The sequence below is a fragment of the Gilbertella persicaria genome (assembly GCF_025201335.1).
Source record: "Gilbertella persicaria strain CBS 190.32 chromosome Unknown B0P05scaffold_58, whole genome shotgun sequence".
In the NCBI taxonomy this organism is placed as follows: domain Eukaryota; kingdom Fungi; phylum Mucoromycota; class Mucoromycetes; order Mucorales; family Choanephoraceae; genus Gilbertella; species Gilbertella persicaria.
Window position 1 is genome coordinate 97,743 of NW_026252019.1, and position 15,690 is coordinate 113,432.

A 15,690-nucleotide genomic window follows, 5' to 3' on the forward strand; every position below is an offset into this window, starting at 1 on the left:
TGAGCATTGTATAATTTTAAATCAAACATTCTTCTTTACGCATATTCATTTGCCCATTGCTATACTCCTGGCTATTAGATATGTCAAATTGCAGTACTTTTTTTTATGTCAAGTATGAATGAAATACTCGGAATTTAGTAATACTCCTTTCAATCACCAATGCTACTGAATTAACCCCCCTGTGCTGCGTACAATTTTGAAAGCCAGTTGAAATATACTAGACAAAAAAAAAATGCGCTCATCTTTTTCTTTTCTATATATTATCATGACAGAATCAAAGCCTCCTACACGTGAAGAGAGAAAGCGTTGTTGGTTCTTGCGTGATCAGTATTTTGGCTGTCTCGACAAGCTCAATATTGCTGATCCTACCGTAATTGACAAGAATCCCGAGAAAGCAACCGAGTGTCTCGAGTTAAAGAAAGACTACGAAGAAGGTTGTATGGCTAGCTGGGTAAGTAGCTTGGTTACATATCGCATGAACTAACTTTGATTAGGTTGAATACTTCAACAAGCGTCGTGTATTGGATTTGCGGCAAAAACAGTATTTGGCACTTTCTCAACAACAATCTGCAAAATAGACAGAGAAAGAAATACCTTCTTGTATATATATTTATATGAAATAAAATCGTTTAAACAAGATATACATCTCAAGACTTGGATTTGATTCTTTTACTTTTCTTGCTTGACATGCGTCTTTCAATTTTTTTTGTACTCGCAGTAAACACTTGCTTGTTCATAGTTATTTTTTTCTTTTTATGCAATAATCTCTTGTGGAGCATTTCCAATATTATAAAGAAATTTAACTCAAGTACAGATTAGATTTATAGTTTTGATTATTGTATATTATGTTCAATACATGCATGCCAGTCAGCCTGAAAATATTACATTTCACAGTTCATTGTTACATTTGCTAAATACAGATTGTTTATTACAAAAAATTAGGACAATTAAATGAAGCTCATTTATTGGTCAACATGAACATCAAGATCAGGACCATTACTAAGAGGAACAACTTGAGTAGGATTGATTTGACGGTGTGACATGTAATAGTGGTTCTTGATATGAGTCATGTTTACAGTCTCATTTACACCGGGCTTTTGATAGATACGACGAGCCCATTCCAAAATGTTGGGATAGTTGTGTTCAATCGACTTCATGTTGCACTTGAAGTGACCAAAGTAAACGGGATCAAATCTGACAATAGTAGTAAACAAACGGATATCTGCTTCAGTGAAGGTATTTTGAATCAAGTACTTTTTGCCTTCAAGCATTTTTTCAACACGATCCAAAGATTCAAACAAGGGCTTAACGTTCTTTTCATAAGCAGTTTGTGTAGTAGCAAAACCAGACTTGTAGACACCATTGTTAATAGTATCATAGATCCATTCATTGTTTTCGTCGATTTCCTTGCGAAGCTCTTCAGGATAGTAGTTGAGCTTTGCGTGTTCTTCATCCAAAAAGCTGTTAAAAGCAGTGTTGAACATGCGAATGATTTCTGAACTTTCATTGTTGACAATTGTCTGGAGCTTCTTGTCCCAAAGAACAGGGACAGTAAAACGGCCTTCGTAGTCAGGATTTACTTTGAAATAGAGTTCACGAATGTATTGAGCATTATTGATAGTGTCAGGAATAGCACCGGGACATTCTTCAGCAGTAGAGAACTTCCATCCCTTATCCAACATCAAAAAGTCTACAGCAGAAAGACCAATCAGTTTGTCTAAACCTTTAAGTTTACGAACAATAGCTGTACGGTGAGCCTATTCATTGTATACTTTAGTATGAACGAAAACACGCGTAAAATAATGACTTACCCAAGGACAAGCCCAAGAGATATACAGATGATAACGATCACTATTCTATATCAACATTGATTGCTCTATGATGCTTTTAATACTTACGGTTCAGCAGCAAATTTGGCGTTTGGATCAGCTTCGATAGTATCACGGAAGACAGATTGTTGACGTCTGAATTCACCATCTTTTGAGGCCCAATTGAGAATAGCAGGTGAGTTAGTAGTAGACATGGTTTTCTTGAATAAAAAAGTGGATGTTTTTGTAAAAGTGTGTTTATGAACAAATACTTGAGAAAATAAAAAGTACATAAAGAAATATTTATATCCTTTTTGTATATGCATGTGTTGCATCATTTATAATTGTGGCGGACTGTGTAATTGCTGACAATTGAATGAATAATCAACACTGAACTGGCTTGTATGTCGGACAAACGAAATGCTCATCCCGATCGGGCATAAAAAAGCGATCTTAGTAAGCTTGACAAATGAAGCATTAGTCATATAAGTTGTTTGCTAGTATGCATCATTCTCTTTTATTATTATTTCATAGAAGCAGTAATAAAACAATCAAATTAGAAAATGGATGTTTAGTTTTCTTCACCCAAGTGAATGTTGCCTTCACGGCGAGACTTGTACCATCTCCATCCAGAGTAAGCTGCACCTGCAAGAATGGCTAAACCAACAAGCACACCGAGAACAATAAGCAAAATAGCCCACCAAGGCATACTATGACGATAGAATTCTTCTTTAGGAAGCAAGACATTATCGATCACAAGGACACCACCACTAGCAGAAGAGCGACCAATGTTAACAATGTTCGCACGGTCTTGAAGAGTGCCCTTGACTGCAACATCATATCCTCCTGAGATACCTCTACGGATGACAACATATTGACCATCAGATAAAGTAGGGATATCGACACCGATATAAGGAACATCTTTGGGAGATTCTTCATTCACGCTTGGGTTTGTTTGGAGGATTTCATCTGTGTTCAAGCGAGGCATTGAGACAGGAAGGATGTGTAATCTGGCTACCTTGATAAGTTTATCACGATTTTCAAGGAGATCTTCAAGGTTAATCTTTCCAAAAGCACGGTTACTTGGAGCCAAGATTGTATAAGGTTCATTGGGGTCTAATCCTTTCAGAATTTCTTCTTTGAGGTCAGCATGTTGTAAGAGATTCAATAAACTAGCAGTTCCTTCAGCAGTCAATAAGTCATAGTTGGTTACTTTAACACTGGAAGGAATCTGAACACGATCAATAGTATGGATGACACCATTGGAAGTCAGAATATCAGTCTTGTCAACCTTGCCAATCACTTCACGATCATCTCCGTCAGCAGCACCATGTCCACGAACAAAGAAACCGTCCTTAGTCTTGTTTAAGGTAATTTCAGCATTGGATGATAAGGTAACGATACGATATTCACCTTCAGAGACAGCATCTTGATAATAGACACCACGTCCAGCATGATAAGTAGCCACCTTTGCCAGTTTTTCTTGAGATTCAGGCTGCAACAAGTGCTTTGCCAAAAGACCCAAGCGGTTGAAAGCATTATTGGTGGGTGCGAAAAGTGTGATACCGTGGGACTTTCTGATAATCTCATCCGAACCCGATGCATAAATACTTGCAACAAAAGTAGACAAGTCCAAATTGACTGGAAGTTGAGCAAGTGGGTCTCGAGGAAGTTCTAAAGGTTGAGCAACACTATAAATGATTTGGTTGTCCTTGACAGGAACTACAAGATATGATTAGCAATCTGCATCATCTGATTTATCACTTACTTGGATCACCTACAACTGCGGATTTCCCAAACAAAATGGTGTCCTTGCCAAGGCTTGGATTATCTGTAATGCGAACATTAAGACGTTGATATTCTTTTTGACCCAAGTTATCATGAGATTCGGTTTCCAATAATTGACCATCCTTAAGATCTGAAGGCTCATATCGGCCATGAACAATGTGATATTGTAACCAAGACTTAAGACGCTTGCCAGTCAATGAATCTTCATCTTCGCCTTCAAAGGCATCATTGGGAGGAGCAATAATAGTTGTTTTGTAAACTTGGTCTTCATCCAAGTAAGAGCCTAAACCATTTTCATCAAATAACTTGACAATTTGAGTCTTGTTCATGCCAAGCAAAGTCTTTCGAGTAGCAGGCTCAATAAAACCTTTGTCCTTGGGCATCAAGGGACGCTCAAGTATATGAATAACACCATTGGCAGCGAGAATATCACTCTTTTCCACGTCAATATCATTCACTTTGAATTGATTGCCCAAGATTTTTCTGACTTTCGTAAAGATTTCCAATTTTTCTGAGCCTTCTAGTGTATCAATAGCAGACTTTCCTTCAGCAAACTTGTCACTGGAATACATATCTGGGGAAATGGCATGTTTCAAGAGACGACTCAAGTCCTTTCGTCCTTCAGGATGATCCAAAAGATAGGACTTTTCAACAGAGGATAATTCATCACCAAAGATATCACCTTTTGTCACGAATACAGTATATCCGCGAGCTTGTCTCAGTTCATTAGTGATATCAGCCTTTTTAGCCTTGTCATAAAAATCTTGGCTGTCCTTGTTCATACGCAGTGTTTCATCTAAACAGAACAAAACAAAACAGTGATTAATTATCTCTTTTCTCTTTAGCTTTTCTGAATCGAACTTACCTAAATACAGAGGTAATGATAAAACCTTGTCCACAGCATGAATTACACCATTTGAAGCTTCAATATTTTGATCAATCACTTTAGCTTGTGCTTGGTCACTACCAGTGCCTACAGCAATTTCAGTGGTTGACTTCGAAACCTTGAGCCTTTGTTGCATCTTGTCCATATAAGCAAAAGTATCCAAAAGTCTGCCATCCCATAATTCGTCTGATTTGGCAGAGACACCCACAAGATGATACAAAATTTGTTCTTTAGAGTACTTTCGCTTAAATACACTTGAATCTTCCTTATCGAAAGCTTCATTTACGGGTGCAAATACAGTTTGGGCCTTGGTATGCTTGAAATAATCTGTCAATTCGTTTTGCTCAATTTGTGAAACCAAATTTGTAAATCGTTCCTCTCGAGTAAGAATATCCCAAACGGACCTGTCATCACCCTTCTTATAACCAAAGATACCTGCAAAAGCAGGTGTAATGATTGTCAGTATAAGCAGTAGAAATAGTATATGTAACTTCTTGAACATGTTTTGAAAAAAAGAAATAAAGCAAAAAGGTTATCAAATCAGAAAATGGAGTTTAAATAGACAAGAATTCATGCAAAACGAAAACAAAAGATTAATTGACAACACTATCCCATCACTAGCACGTCATATTTAGTGTAAGTGTTGACAATAAGTGAATTAACTTGTTTATTTCTCGGATATTACTATTTACATAATTTGAGACACATGGAGGCTAGATCTAAATCTTTTGATCTGAAGTGTCTTCCATTGAGACTTCATCATCGAGTATAATCTCTTTACCATCAACCATACGGATAGGACCTGTAAACCATTTTCTGCCCCAGAAATAGAAATAAGTCATGGAGCAAATCATAATGGCAGCAAAAGGAACAATAGCATAATTCATGCTATCAGGCGTAATAGGTGCTGCGGTAGGACAGATAAAGAGAGCACAGGTAAATATGAGCCAAAGCGAAGAAATCCAGCCGAGCACAATACTGTATTTTCCGAGGTGAAAGGGTCCAGGCTGAAATTTAGTACGGGAAGAAGTGACACGTAGAAGAATAGGTACCAAATAAGACATCTGAGAACCAATTGTGTTGACAGAGACAATGGCTTCATAAGCAGTACTGTTGATCATGTAAAGAATGCCAACAACACCAGCCACAAGAATGTTGAACCATACAGCATTGACAGGTGTCTTTGTCTTCTTGTTGAGACTATGTAAAAACTTGGAGAAGGGCATGGCGCCATCACGTGCAAAGGCATAGACCATGCGAGAACTACCGAGTGTCAAGGCAGATCCACAGGTAAATGTACTGATCATGATAAAAATCAAAAAGACCATTGTCCAAGCAGATCCAACACCATCATAAAAGACTTGAACCATTTGTGGTTGGATGGCGTTTTCACTCAAGATTTGTCTATCAAAATCATTCACCATAAAGTTAACAGCGATTAAAAAGATGAAACCAGAAACAGCGTTGGCTGCAACGGACACCAAAATACCAAATGGGGAACCCACTTGAGAATTTTTAGTTTCTTCGGCCATGTGTGCAGCACTGTCATAGCCAGAGAGTGTATACTGTGATTGGAGGATAACAAGCAAGAAGGCATAGCCATTGCTGCTAAATCCAGATCCATTATAGAATTGAGTAAACTGGAATTTGGTTTAGTACTGAGATTGCTAGTTGTCATTTATAATTACCACAAATTCTCCTGTTGCTAAAGGTTTTGTAAGAGCAAGGCCAACAATGACAATAAAAAGAATGCCAAGCATGTTTGCAAAGACTATAGAAAAACGTTATTGCCAATTCTTTTATTTTGTAATTTGTGTTTTCTACTTACATGAACCTTGATTCATAACACCATTCCATTTGACAGCTACAGAGTTAATGAAGCCGTGAATAATAAGGATACCAACAAAGATGCCATATTGAGTATAAACAGAGAGTGGTTCACTTTCAGGTCTCCTAATCAATTGAATCAAGTTAGTATTAAAAGTGCCAATGTGAAACATTACTTTACCAAACAGAGACAACGCTAGCAATGAATTGAGCTAGACCAAGGTCAACTGAGGATATGCCAACTGTAAGATGGATCGTTAATAAAGAAAACAGGAAACAGTTTGTAATACTTGCAGCATAAACCAATCCAGTTACACCAGCCTACAACCCAGCAAGCCAATGGCATCCAACTCGCTGTTGCCAAACGTGATGTCCAGTAGTACAGACCTCCTGTTGTTGGTGCGCTCGAACAGATTTCAGCAAGTGATAAAGCAACAATCATAGTAAAAGTACCGGTAATGAGCCAGCCCCAAATGACGCCCATGGAACCACTTGAGGTCATGGCATCGCCCCACATTGGGCCAAGCCCGGATAGCACTGAACAGCATGAAAAAGCAATTGCAAAATTAGAGAATGCAGATATAGATCGACTCAAGTCCTAAACAAAAGCATTAGAGATATTCCAAATAAAAAGAAAAATGACTTACTTGTTTATAGCCTAATGATTGAAGCAAGAGTTCATCTGCGTCTAATATTTGATTTGCTTCACCATGTTCAATTTGTTGAGCAGTGATTTTTTCAGAGTCTGTCATAGTTTGATGATGTCTTTATATACAAATATTCTGTCAAGGCACTTGGAATTGAATAAAATAGAATATGAAAGTCTTGAATGAGTTAATTTTCTACGTGCTTTAAAATAAAGGATTAATTATGCAGGGTTTTCTTTTTAAAAAAAGGAGAGAAAAATGCACACTGTATTTATACTCGATGTGATGAATGATGACTTTTATAATCTTCTTTGTGCGAAAAACACAGTGATAAAAAAAAGTATGTAATTTAGCTATCTTATCTCCCACGAACAAGCGAACTATCGAGCAATCAAGTCTACTTGCATTGATAACACTTAAGGACAAAGAGCTAGAAAAGCGTGAGACAAGCCTTCATTTGTCATCGAAAAAGTCTTATTGGCTGAAACATCTCTTATAAATCCTAAATTGGTATTCTTTTTGAATCAAAAAAAGAAAAAACAGGTCATGTGTTGTATCTTTCACTCCAAATTATTCCTTTTCTTGTCTAATTTTTCCCTCATGATGAAAAAAGTAAAAAATATTATAAAGATGTGTGGTGTAAAGATACTGGGAAACATTTATTATCGTCTAGCTTAACGTTACACATTCAGTCTTGATAAACAAAGCAGTACTATGAAGCACGACTGATGAAATCTATAATTATTTTTTTCAAGGAAACCTTACACTATGACGCTTTTTTTCATTTTAAATAATTTGCCTTGTCATTGAACTCAGCAATGAAGGTATCATGATCCAAGAGCCCTTCAATATACCAAGATGATACTTAAACACACTCAGTTTTTTGTTGGTGATTTGTTGAAATGTTTATTCCAAGACAATATAAGTAGAGAAAAAATCAATAATGAGTATGATCGCCTTTGGTATCAATCACAGCTTATTGGTTGGTCATATAATGTAGTAGTATGAATATAATGCGTTGAAGCACTTATGCGATTGACAAGATAGTGGTATTCAGCTAACTCCTCATATTTGTGTCAATATTTTACATACACTGGTTCATATCTGTTACTTATTCATTTTCCTTCTATTCTATGCTCTTTCCTATAATCTAATGTAAGTAACAATATAAATATTATATATATATATATATATATATCTCATACTCTACTTGGTTACTAGAATCTAATATGTCTTGGTGTTCTATTGTTGTATATTTGACGACGTAAACTTTAATTCTGGATTGATGATTGTCGAATTTTGCCTCGCTTTATAATATACTTGCACCTTTCCAGAAATGCCTTTTATCATCAAATTGCCTTTATGAATAGAAAGAAAGAAAAAACAGAATATCCATCACTTACAGAGATTAGACTTGATAACTATATCACCCAGTCTCAAACATAATAAACATCTTTTTTTTTATCATTTGTATCATGATTAAAGATAGCAGCGTATATATCAAGTTGCAAATGAAAATAAAAATATTTCAAATGGTTTAATTCACACCAAATGTTCTTTTTTATATTTATAAACGAACAGAAGCTTTAATATAAAGCAGCTTTTGAACAAGAAAAAATTTATCATCATTCATTGCATGCTTTGAAAATTGTTGTTCTATTTCTCATTTTAGGTTAAAAGCATAAATAAAGTAATTGTTTGTTTAAACTATTGTGCTCATCTTGACATAACCAAGCGAGCTATTTATTGCAAAAGAAGAGATAAAATACCGATAAAAAGAATAGTGAAAAAATGTGAAGATATTTTAGCACCTGAAGCAACAAAAACTTCAGTGTCAATGAGGATAGATTGACTTGTAGAAACTACAGGATTCATTGAAGTCTTTGAGTCACTAGAGACGCTATCCTCGATTCATATTTCGTTGAATGCTAATAAGTTATTGTTAGGACTAGAGCTTTTGACAGCATCAAAATGAACCACGCCGCTTGTTGCAAGAGCTCTCAAAGCATCATAAACTTCCTGTGCTGTATTAAATTGTTTCTTGCTCATCAAATTAGCTGCAATACCAGCTACATGAGGACTAGCCATACTCGTACCGTCCATAGACTTGGAAGAATCAACGCTACCAATATAAGTGCTGACAATGTCTCGACCAGGAGCATATATATCAACACATTCTCCTACATTTGAGAACTTGGGTACGTTATCGCTACGATCAATGGCACCAACAGAAAAGACATTTGGATTTGAAGATGGGGAAAAGAAACAAGAGTCTGTACCAGCATTACCAGCAGATACAAAGACTGGAATATTGTATTTCAAAACAAGGTTATCTAAAGCTTCATCTAATAGTTTTGATTTGGCACCACTGAGAGAGAGATTGACTAGGGTCTTGCCTGGAACTGCATTTTGAATGACATGTTGAACACCTCTAAGTAAGCTGGAAGTAGAACCATCGCCAGACTTGTTGAGAATCTTTACAGATTTGACCTGGGCTCCTTTTGCAACACCATACTCTTTGCCAATAATTTTACCCGATACATGTGTGCCTATTCCGCTCATTTTGTTAGATATGAGTCAAGCTTTATATTTATCCTTACCATGTCCACCCATATCTGTAGCATCTTCATACTTGACTACGTTGGCGGAATGGCTAGCTCTTCCTTCAAGGTCTATATGTTCTGCATAAACTCCAGTGTCTAATACAAACACTGTAACCCCTTCACTAATCAAAAAAGGTAAATACCAATGGGTCGTATGTATAATCCTTTACCCCGATATGTCATCAAACTGATATTCATTTAAATCACCTAATTGACGTTGATTAATACGAGCTAAACCCCAATTTGCGGCCTGCGATGTCTTGAGTTCTCGTTTTTGATTCATTTGATGTTTAATAACAGATGGTTGCATATGAGTGGTGCTGTATACTTGGTTTGGCTCTACATAGTCAATAGTTGACTGATTATGCAAATATTCTAAAAAGGCATGATCAGAAAAGATACCAGCAATAGCCACAAAATCAGGACCAATATCGATATGTTCCATAGACATGTCTTGCTCAGCTGCAGCGGCAGAGAAACTTTGGCTGTCCTGAATATCAGCTCGGACATTACGAACAGACGTCAGAAACTCACGGTGATGAGATAACAGCACATTATTGGCTATAGATAAAAGTTGCATGAAAAACTTGGCCTAACAAAGTGAAGCTATACCTGCAGTCTTGGATATGGTTGGTCTGAATTTTATAATGTGGGTTGGTTCATTGTTATCCGATTGTCCAAATGCCAAGGAAATGACAAAAGAGATGGCAGTCAATCGTAACACTAACTTCATTGTATAAAGATAAAAAATGAGAAAGCAAGTATAAATCAATGTATCTTATATATAAGTCTGTTTCTTTGTTTGCTTTATAAAATAATCCCGAGCTTGATATTCACTATTTTGCTTGTTTGTAACTCATTTGAAACTGATTATGCAAAGTGTCAAAAGACGCATAAAATGCTGAGTAAAAAAAGGTTATAAACCAATCATAACCATTGAGATAATTGGGATGTTTTTTACCCGTTAGCAAAAATGGAAACTACTTCTGCTGACGACTTTCTTCTATTTCTTTTTTATAAAACTCGTTTTTCTTTCTTTCTTTTTTCTTTTCTTTTCTTTACTTTATTATGTATTATCCATCATTACAAAACACGCCTGAAGATGAATTCATAGACGAACGGTGGGACGTCAACTTGGGCCCTACAGAGCCTTCCAAACATCAAAGATTAGAAGCCTTGCTTCAAAATTTTAGTATAAGGCAGTCCCTTGATCATGCTCTTAAAGAGGTGAGTAACATAAAAAAAAGAAAAGTTTAACTTATTTTTTCTTAGACTATATCACCCCCTTCTTCTAAAGACAAGCATGCTGATATTCATACCGGTTACTTTAAAGAAGATATGTTCTTTGACCAAGAGAGTTCAGAACCTGACTCGCCCGCAACGAAGTTAGAACAAACAATAGTCACCCCTATTTCTTCAACATCAATACCAGCCATTGAAGAAGCAACGCCTGACGAAAGTGTTTATATACCATTGCAGCAAGAACCAAGTAGCCGCAAACCACCTGTCACATTGGAAATGTATCACTCAGATCTTGTGCAACACTACATCAGAATCATTGTCGAGAAGGCACAAACAATGCATCTCGATCATTTACCAGAAAACTATCGGTTGTATATTCAGGCACTAAAAGACATGCCTATTTGATGATACCCTCACCCCCTTTTCTGTTAAATATTGTACATATAGTCATTTCAAAGAAAGTAAAATCATAGTTTTTTGAAATTTAGTGTAGTGCAAATAAAGCCTTTGTGTTCCATCATGAACATTGTTTATAACTTTTGCGTATTGCTTAGTAAAAACTATTTCCCATAAAAAGGAAGCCGTGGTTCTATTTCTGGTTGAATATTGATTTCATCAAGTGTAATATCTCTATGGGCTCAGTTTTATATGTTTATCAATCGTCTCTATATATAAGAAAATGAATAAGTTCTTTTACACAATATCTGGTGAACAAATCAAAATCATCTTCTGGCGTATCTCCTTATCAATAAAGATGTAGATCTTTGCAATAAGCGACGATGCACATCTTGTTCTGATGATAAGGAAACCATCTTTTTATTTGTGAGTCAACAAAATGACTATATATATTCTGCCGAAATAAATCTTATTTAACATGAATTTAAAACTCAATGAGCATCTTTCTTTTCTCATTCTCAACCTGTTATTATTATGGGAAGACTCGAAGGAAAGACTGTTTTCATGTAAGCAAAAGTGAAATAATGCGTCATTTTCTCATATGTCATAGTACTGGTGCTTCTGCTGGTATTGGTGAAGCAACTGCCCGTCAATTTGCTGACGAAGGTTGCAATTTAGTAAATATCCATATTCGCATTACATGCATTAACTAACGCGTCAAACAGATTATTACTGCTCGTCGTTTAGAAAAATTAGACAAACTCAAGTCCGAGTTGTCTCAATCTCATCCCAAGATCTATGTTCATGCTGTTCAACTCGATGTGCGTAACAAGAACGAGATCGATAAGGTTGTTGCTGAGTTGCCTTCTGAGGTAAAGGACGTCGATGTCTTGATTAATAATGCCGGTATGGTTATTGGTGTTGATCCTCTTATTGAAGTTGAAGAGGAAGTCGTGGATCAAATGTTGGCTACTAACATCAAGGGCCTTGTGTTCTTAACAAAGGCTATTGTGCCTCGTATGAAAGAGCGTGGTACAGGCCATGTCATCAACCTTGGCTCTATTGCTGGTAAACAAGCCTATGCTGGAGGAAGTATCTATTGTGCTACTAAGTTTGCTGTGGATGCTATTACTAAGTCTTTGGCTATTGAATTGGTTGACACTCCTGTTCGTGTCAGTCAAATCTGTCCTGGTTTAGTCAACACGGAATTCTCCACTGTCCGTTTCCGTGGTGACAAGGATATGGCCGATAATGTTTACAAGGGCATTCAACCTCTTGTTGCTGACGATATTGGTAAGGAGAAAATACATTTAAAGTAATGCAAACTCATTCTTGCTAATAGCTGAACTCATTGTGTTTACCGCTGGTCGTCCTCCTCACGTTAACATTCAAGATATGTTGGGTAAGTTATTTTAATATGAATCAAACATAATCTCATTCCATTTCCTATAGTTTTCCCTACAAACCAAGCGGATTCCAAGACTGTTTATCGTCGTCCTGAATAAAATATGTTTATTACAGTTTTGAGTTCAATATTTCTTTTGTCAAAGTAGCATAACCATTTGTGAGTACAAACGCATTTCGTTCTTTGACGCAGGCTTGGAAAATAACACCAATCAAGGTGGGATCTTTGTCATCCACCTTCCACATCAGAATCTCAATTGTTTCTCCAGGTAATACAGGCTGAGCAAAACGAGCTTCTATCGTTTTGAGCCGCGTACGATCATTGTCTCCAAAGTGTTTAAGAATAGAATGAGCACATTTACCATAAGAACAAAGACCGTGAAGAATAGGTCGAGGAAAGCCAGCAGTAGGAGCTAAATCAATATCTGCATGTAGAGGGTTGAAATCCCTAAACAAAGTTAGTATTTACAATTGTGTGTTATACCCATACCCGGACAAGCGGTACAAAAGTGCTTGGTTTGGCGCAGTTTTGAATATCTCTGTTACATCAGGGTCACGTTGAGGAGGGTTGTAAACTACAGCCTTAGGTCCTTTGGGGCCCTAAAGTTAACATAAGCACTATCATAAATCAACATCTTGGCTTACATTCCATCCACCGTAGCCTCGAACAAACATTTTGGATCCCATTCGACAATAATGAAGACCGTCTTCTTTTCCATACAAATCTACAGCAGAGTCAATGACCATACCAGATCCTTTGTCATAAACACCAACACAACTTCTGATTGATTTGAAATAACCACCTTTAACAGGAAAGGGACGGATGACTTCAAAAGATTGTTCACCATGAACAATCTTGTTGAAATCATACGACGGAACACCTGGTAAATCGCCACCTACAGACCATCTTTCCATAAAAGAATTCACATCCCAATCATCACTTTTTAACAGCAAGCAAAGAGGGTAAGTTGGTAAGGGGCCAAAATCAACGTCAAGCTCATAAAGCCATCGAAGATCATTTTCAGGCACACCGACAGATAAAGCATATAGTATATAATCACGTCGAGTACATGCCACCTAATCATCAATAACTGAGTTTATAGAAGCATGATTTATGCCATTACAATATCTGGAGGAAAGACATGACCAACAGCTTTAGATACGTCCACTTTAAACTCTTTAGGCATTTTGCAAAAAAAGAAAAAGAAAAAGAAAAAAAGAAAGAGAGTGAAAAAAAAAGGCTATCTAGCTTAAAGTATGCCAAAATAAATAACAAACATATGAAAATCCCTTGACTCTGAGAGATTTGTTCCCATAAAGACAAAGTTATTTATTGGCCTAGAATAGGGATGGAAGGGTGACAGTCTTCAGGCTTTGGAATCTTGCATTGTGCTAAGTAATTTTGTGTCTGCATTTTCTTGACAGCAGATTTCATGAATAAGAAAGTTTGAATGTTTGTCTTGATAGAATCAAACAAGCTTTGTATAGGAATGTCTTCAACTACTTGATAAAACAACATGTATGGGTTTTGTCGCAATACTTTCTGAACATGACAAGGCTCTACAAGTGTATCAGACACTTTGAACCAATCATGGTCGTGTGGCTCAAAACTGCTTTTGTCTTGACCGCATTGTTTACAATTGCATTGTCTTGCAACAATACGGCGTTTAAATGTAAGATAGTGTCCAGATTGATGCTGTCGACCTTCATGCGCAACAAGTGCCATTAATTGATATTTTTTTAACTGTCCAAAAGGAGACAAGTCTAATATTGGCGGGAATTGGATACTCAGTGGTCGTTTGACTGCTCCTTGATCTTGCGAAAAGGACGAGCATACAATTTGGAAACAGAGAATCTTGGGTGGCTTGAAAAAAGATATGGTCTTGGTCTTTTCAACATAAACCTTGTCTTTCACATGTCTGTATTCGTCTTGATCTATGATGTTCATGGCAAGCTTCTGTTCTAGTGTAGTGATTTTTTCTCTATCGGTATATGTTTGTTTGAGCTGATTTATGTGGTGCTCCATAGAGCATTTTTCACATTCGAGCCCATGAAAAGATTCGTTCTTTAAGAAATCTGTCAAACAGGCATTCAAGGTAGTAGAGTTCTGCATACGGTTTGTTAGTATCGTTTTCTTAGAATTGCACAAAGAAATACTTACGAGTCCTTTAGGTACTGTCAAGGGGATGGATTTGTACAATTCTATATTCGCACTCGACTACAATAAAACCGATCAGTAATCTTGTAGACTGCAATGACGTTATTACTTACTGAATAGCCGCATACAGTACAACCAAGTGTTTTTTGAAAGTAAGCTTGGATCGGGTATTCTAATTCGGGATCAAACGTCGCTTTGTTAGGGTGTAATATGTCTAAAAGTCCTTGTAGATCAAGTGCCTTTTTGCTTTCGTTCTCTAAATCTTCTTGTATAAACTGTAATAGTTCTTGAGCATCTTGTTGTTGTGCATTCAAGACAAAAGAACTTTTTTGTAAAGCATAAATAAGCTCGTTTGGAGCAAAACTCTGTTCGGAAGGCACGGATAAAAGCCGTAGTGTTTGTAATAATAGACGTGTCACTGGTAGATTGGACCATAAACTATGTTTGCTGACTTTATCTAAATAGGAATGAAGTCTCGGTAATGAAGACAATGCCTATAGCTTATATTAAAAAATAACCTTGTACTTGCATCTTACCTGTAAAATCGAGTTTAGATAACAAGAGTTTCCAATGTTGGATAATCCTGCTAGTCGTAGAGATGCATGTGCTGGAAACAAACAGGTTTGATTGTCATGTTGAATAATGACCATTTCAGGTGACACTTGTGCTAGTTTTGGACTATCTTTGAAGCTGATATTCTCATCCATTATTAACCGATCTATAGTCTCTTTGCAAAGTACAATGCTCGGTGTGCCTGGTTTATTATATAAAAGCTGATAGAGTGGTATCACAACCAGTGTAGAGCCTAATAATAGAATAGCAGACTCACAAGTATTTGGAAAGTTGACAAGAAAAAGGTTTAACCAATATTTCCATAAGACCATTGCGAGTGTTCGAGATCTAGAAAAGAAAACCCCAAGTTCATACTACG

General features: G+C 36.6%; 9 protein-coding genes across 9 annotated transcripts; 3 read left to right on the forward strand and 6 right to left on the reverse strand.

Annotated features, from left to right (window-relative positions):
• Nucleotides 1-265: 265 nt before the first annotated feature.
• Nucleotides 266-578, forward strand: B0P05DRAFT_479321 (cytochrome c oxidase, subunit VIb; the record flags this gene model as incomplete). The annotated part of the gene is made up of 2 exons (XM_051575062.1): nucleotides 266-451; nucleotides 495-578. The coding sequence occupies 2 exons, from the start codon at nucleotides 266-268 to the stop codon at nucleotides 576-578; spliced, it is 270 nt and encodes an 89-aa protein (XP_051430443.1).
• A 323-nt stretch (nucleotides 579-901) lies between these two features.
• Nucleotides 902-2,099, reverse strand: B0P05DRAFT_560625 (glutathione S-transferase). Its single transcript, XM_051580387.1, has 3 exons — nucleotides 1,899-2,099; nucleotides 1,812-1,851; nucleotides 902-1,757 (listed from the first exon to the last, which is right to left on the reverse strand). The coding sequence occupies exons 1-3, from the start codon at nucleotides 2,021-2,023 to the stop codon at nucleotides 963-965; spliced, it is 960 nt and encodes a 319-aa protein (XP_051430444.1). The 5' UTR covers nucleotides 2,024-2,099; the 3' UTR covers nucleotides 902-962.
• Nucleotides 2,100-2,265: 166 nt separating this feature from the next.
• On the reverse strand, nucleotides 2,266-5,055 carry B0P05DRAFT_560630 (FAS1 domain-containing protein). The gene is made up of 3 exons (XM_051580388.1): nucleotides 4,462-5,055; nucleotides 3,577-4,392; nucleotides 2,266-3,530 (listed from the first exon to the last, which is right to left on the reverse strand). Exons 1-3 carry the CDS (start codon nucleotides 4,982-4,984, stop codon nucleotides 2,380-2,382), a joined length of 2,490 nt encoding a protein of 829 aa, XP_051430445.1. The 5' UTR covers nucleotides 4,985-5,055; the 3' UTR covers nucleotides 2,266-2,379.
• Nucleotides 5,056-5,075: 20 nt separating this feature from the next.
• Nucleotides 5,076-7,349, reverse strand: B0P05DRAFT_560633 (amino acid/polyamine transporter I). Its single transcript, XM_051580389.1, has 6 exons — nucleotides 6,957-7,349; nucleotides 6,604-6,907; nucleotides 6,491-6,551; nucleotides 6,311-6,435; nucleotides 6,171-6,253; nucleotides 5,076-6,122 (listed from the first exon to the last, which is right to left on the reverse strand). The coding sequence occupies exons 1-6, from the start codon at nucleotides 7,059-7,061 to the stop codon at nucleotides 5,202-5,204; spliced, it is 1,599 nt and encodes a 532-aa protein (XP_051430446.1). The 5' UTR covers nucleotides 7,062-7,349; the 3' UTR covers nucleotides 5,076-5,201.
• Nucleotides 7,350-8,867: 1,518 nt separating this feature from the next.
• On the reverse strand, nucleotides 8,868-10,010 carry B0P05DRAFT_581727 (peptidase S8/S53 domain-containing protein; the record flags this gene model as incomplete). Its single annotated transcript, XM_051582132.1, has 3 exons — nucleotides 8,868-9,505; nucleotides 9,557-9,681; nucleotides 9,730-10,010. 3 exons carry the CDS (start codon nucleotides 10,008-10,010, stop codon nucleotides 8,868-8,870), a joined length of 1,044 nt encoding a protein of 347 aa, XP_051430447.1.
• A 581-nt stretch (nucleotides 10,011-10,591) lies between these two features.
• On the forward strand, nucleotides 10,592-11,341 carry B0P05DRAFT_560637 (uncharacterized protein). The gene is made up of 2 exons (XM_051580390.1): nucleotides 10,592-10,786; nucleotides 10,832-11,341. The coding sequence occupies exons 1-2, from the start codon at nucleotides 10,628-10,630 to the stop codon at nucleotides 11,204-11,206; spliced, it is 534 nt and encodes a 177-aa protein (XP_051430448.1). The 5' UTR covers nucleotides 10,592-10,627; the 3' UTR covers nucleotides 11,207-11,341.
• A 381-nt stretch (nucleotides 11,342-11,722) lies between these two features.
• B0P05DRAFT_560641 (uncharacterized protein) lies at nucleotides 11,723-12,720 on the forward strand. The gene is made up of 5 exons (XM_051580391.1): nucleotides 11,723-11,763; nucleotides 11,808-11,874; nucleotides 11,923-12,490; nucleotides 12,540-12,599; nucleotides 12,650-12,720. The coding sequence occupies exons 1-5, from the start codon at nucleotides 11,732-11,734 to the stop codon at nucleotides 12,700-12,702; spliced, it is 780 nt and encodes a 259-aa protein (XP_051430449.1). The 5' UTR covers nucleotides 11,723-11,731; the 3' UTR covers nucleotides 12,703-12,720.
• B0P05DRAFT_517919 (HotDog domain-containing protein) lies at nucleotides 12,713-13,879 on the reverse strand (the record flags this gene model as incomplete). The annotated part of the gene is made up of 4 exons (XM_051575716.1): nucleotides 13,726-13,879; nucleotides 13,247-13,597; nucleotides 13,092-13,201; nucleotides 12,713-13,049 (listed from the first exon to the last, which is right to left on the reverse strand). Exons 1-4 carry the CDS (start codon nucleotides 13,786-13,788, stop codon nucleotides 12,713-12,715), a joined length of 861 nt encoding a protein of 286 aa, XP_051430450.1. The 5' UTR covers nucleotides 13,789-13,879.
• Nucleotides 13,880-13,931: 52 nt separating this feature from the next.
• On the reverse strand, nucleotides 13,932-15,466 carry B0P05DRAFT_591449 (uncharacterized protein; the record flags this gene model as incomplete). Its single annotated transcript, XM_051582907.1, has 4 exons — nucleotides 13,932-14,708; nucleotides 14,763-14,819; nucleotides 14,873-15,253; nucleotides 15,296-15,466. The coding sequence occupies 4 exons, from the start codon at nucleotides 15,464-15,466 to the stop codon at nucleotides 13,932-13,934; spliced, it is 1,386 nt and encodes a 461-aa protein (XP_051430451.1).
• Nucleotides 15,467-15,690: the final 224 nt, after the last annotated feature.

Bases quoted from the DNA above. Each gene is read 5' to 3' on its own strand.
- B0P05DRAFT_560630 (XM_051580388.1), bottom strand. From the start codon at position 4,984: ATGTTCAAGAAGTTACATATACTATTTCTACTGCTTATACTGACAATC. The intron at 4,393-4,461 runs GTAAGTTCGATT...TGTTCTGTTTAG, and splicing joins ATCATTACCTCTGTATTTAG to ATGAAACACTGCGTATGAAC. The intron at 3,531-3,576 runs GTAAGTGATAAA...CATATCTTGTAG, and splicing joins CGCAGTTGTAGGTGATCCAA to TTCCTGTCAAGGACAACCAA.
- B0P05DRAFT_560625 (XM_051580387.1), bottom strand. From the start codon at position 2,023: ATGTCTACTACTAACTCACCTGCTATTCTCAATTGGGCCTCAAAAGAT. The intron at 1,852-1,898 runs GTAAGTATTAAA...GATATAGAATAG, and splicing joins GCCAAATTTGCTGCTGAACC to TGATCGTTATCATCTGTATA. The intron at 1,758-1,811 runs GTAAGTCATTAT...TACAATGAATAG, and splicing joins TCTCTTGGGCTTGTCCTTGG to GCTCACCGTACAGCTATTGT.
- B0P05DRAFT_560633 (XM_051580389.1), bottom strand. From the start codon at position 7,061: ATGACAGACTCTGAAAAAATCACTGCTCAACAAATTGAACATGGTGAA. The intron at 6,552-6,603 runs GCAAGTATTACA...TCCATCTTACAG, and splicing joins TAACTGGATTGGTTTATGCT to TTGGCATATCCTCAGTTGAC. The intron at 6,254-6,310 runs GTAAGTAGAAAA...GTTTTTCTATAG, and splicing joins TGTTATGAATCAAGGTTCAT to TCTTTGCAAACATGCTTGGC.
- B0P05DRAFT_560641 (XM_051580391.1), top strand. From the start codon at position 11,732: ATGGGAAGACTCGAAGGAAAGACTGTTTTCAT. The intron at 11,764-11,807 runs GTAAGCAAAAGT...CATATGTCATAG, and splicing joins GAAGGAAAGACTGTTTTCAT to TACTGGTGCTTCTGCTGGTA. The intron at 12,600-12,649 runs GTAAGTTATTTT...CATTTCCTATAG, and splicing joins TAACATTCAAGATATGTTGG to TTTTCCCTACAAACCAAGCG.
- B0P05DRAFT_560637 (XM_051580390.1), top strand. From the start codon at position 10,628: ATGTATTATCCATCATTACAAAACACGCCTGAAGATGAATTCATAGAC. The intron at 10,787-10,831 runs GTGAGTAACATA...ATTTTTTCTTAG, and splicing joins TTGATCATGCTCTTAAAGAG to ACTATATCACCCCCTTCTTC.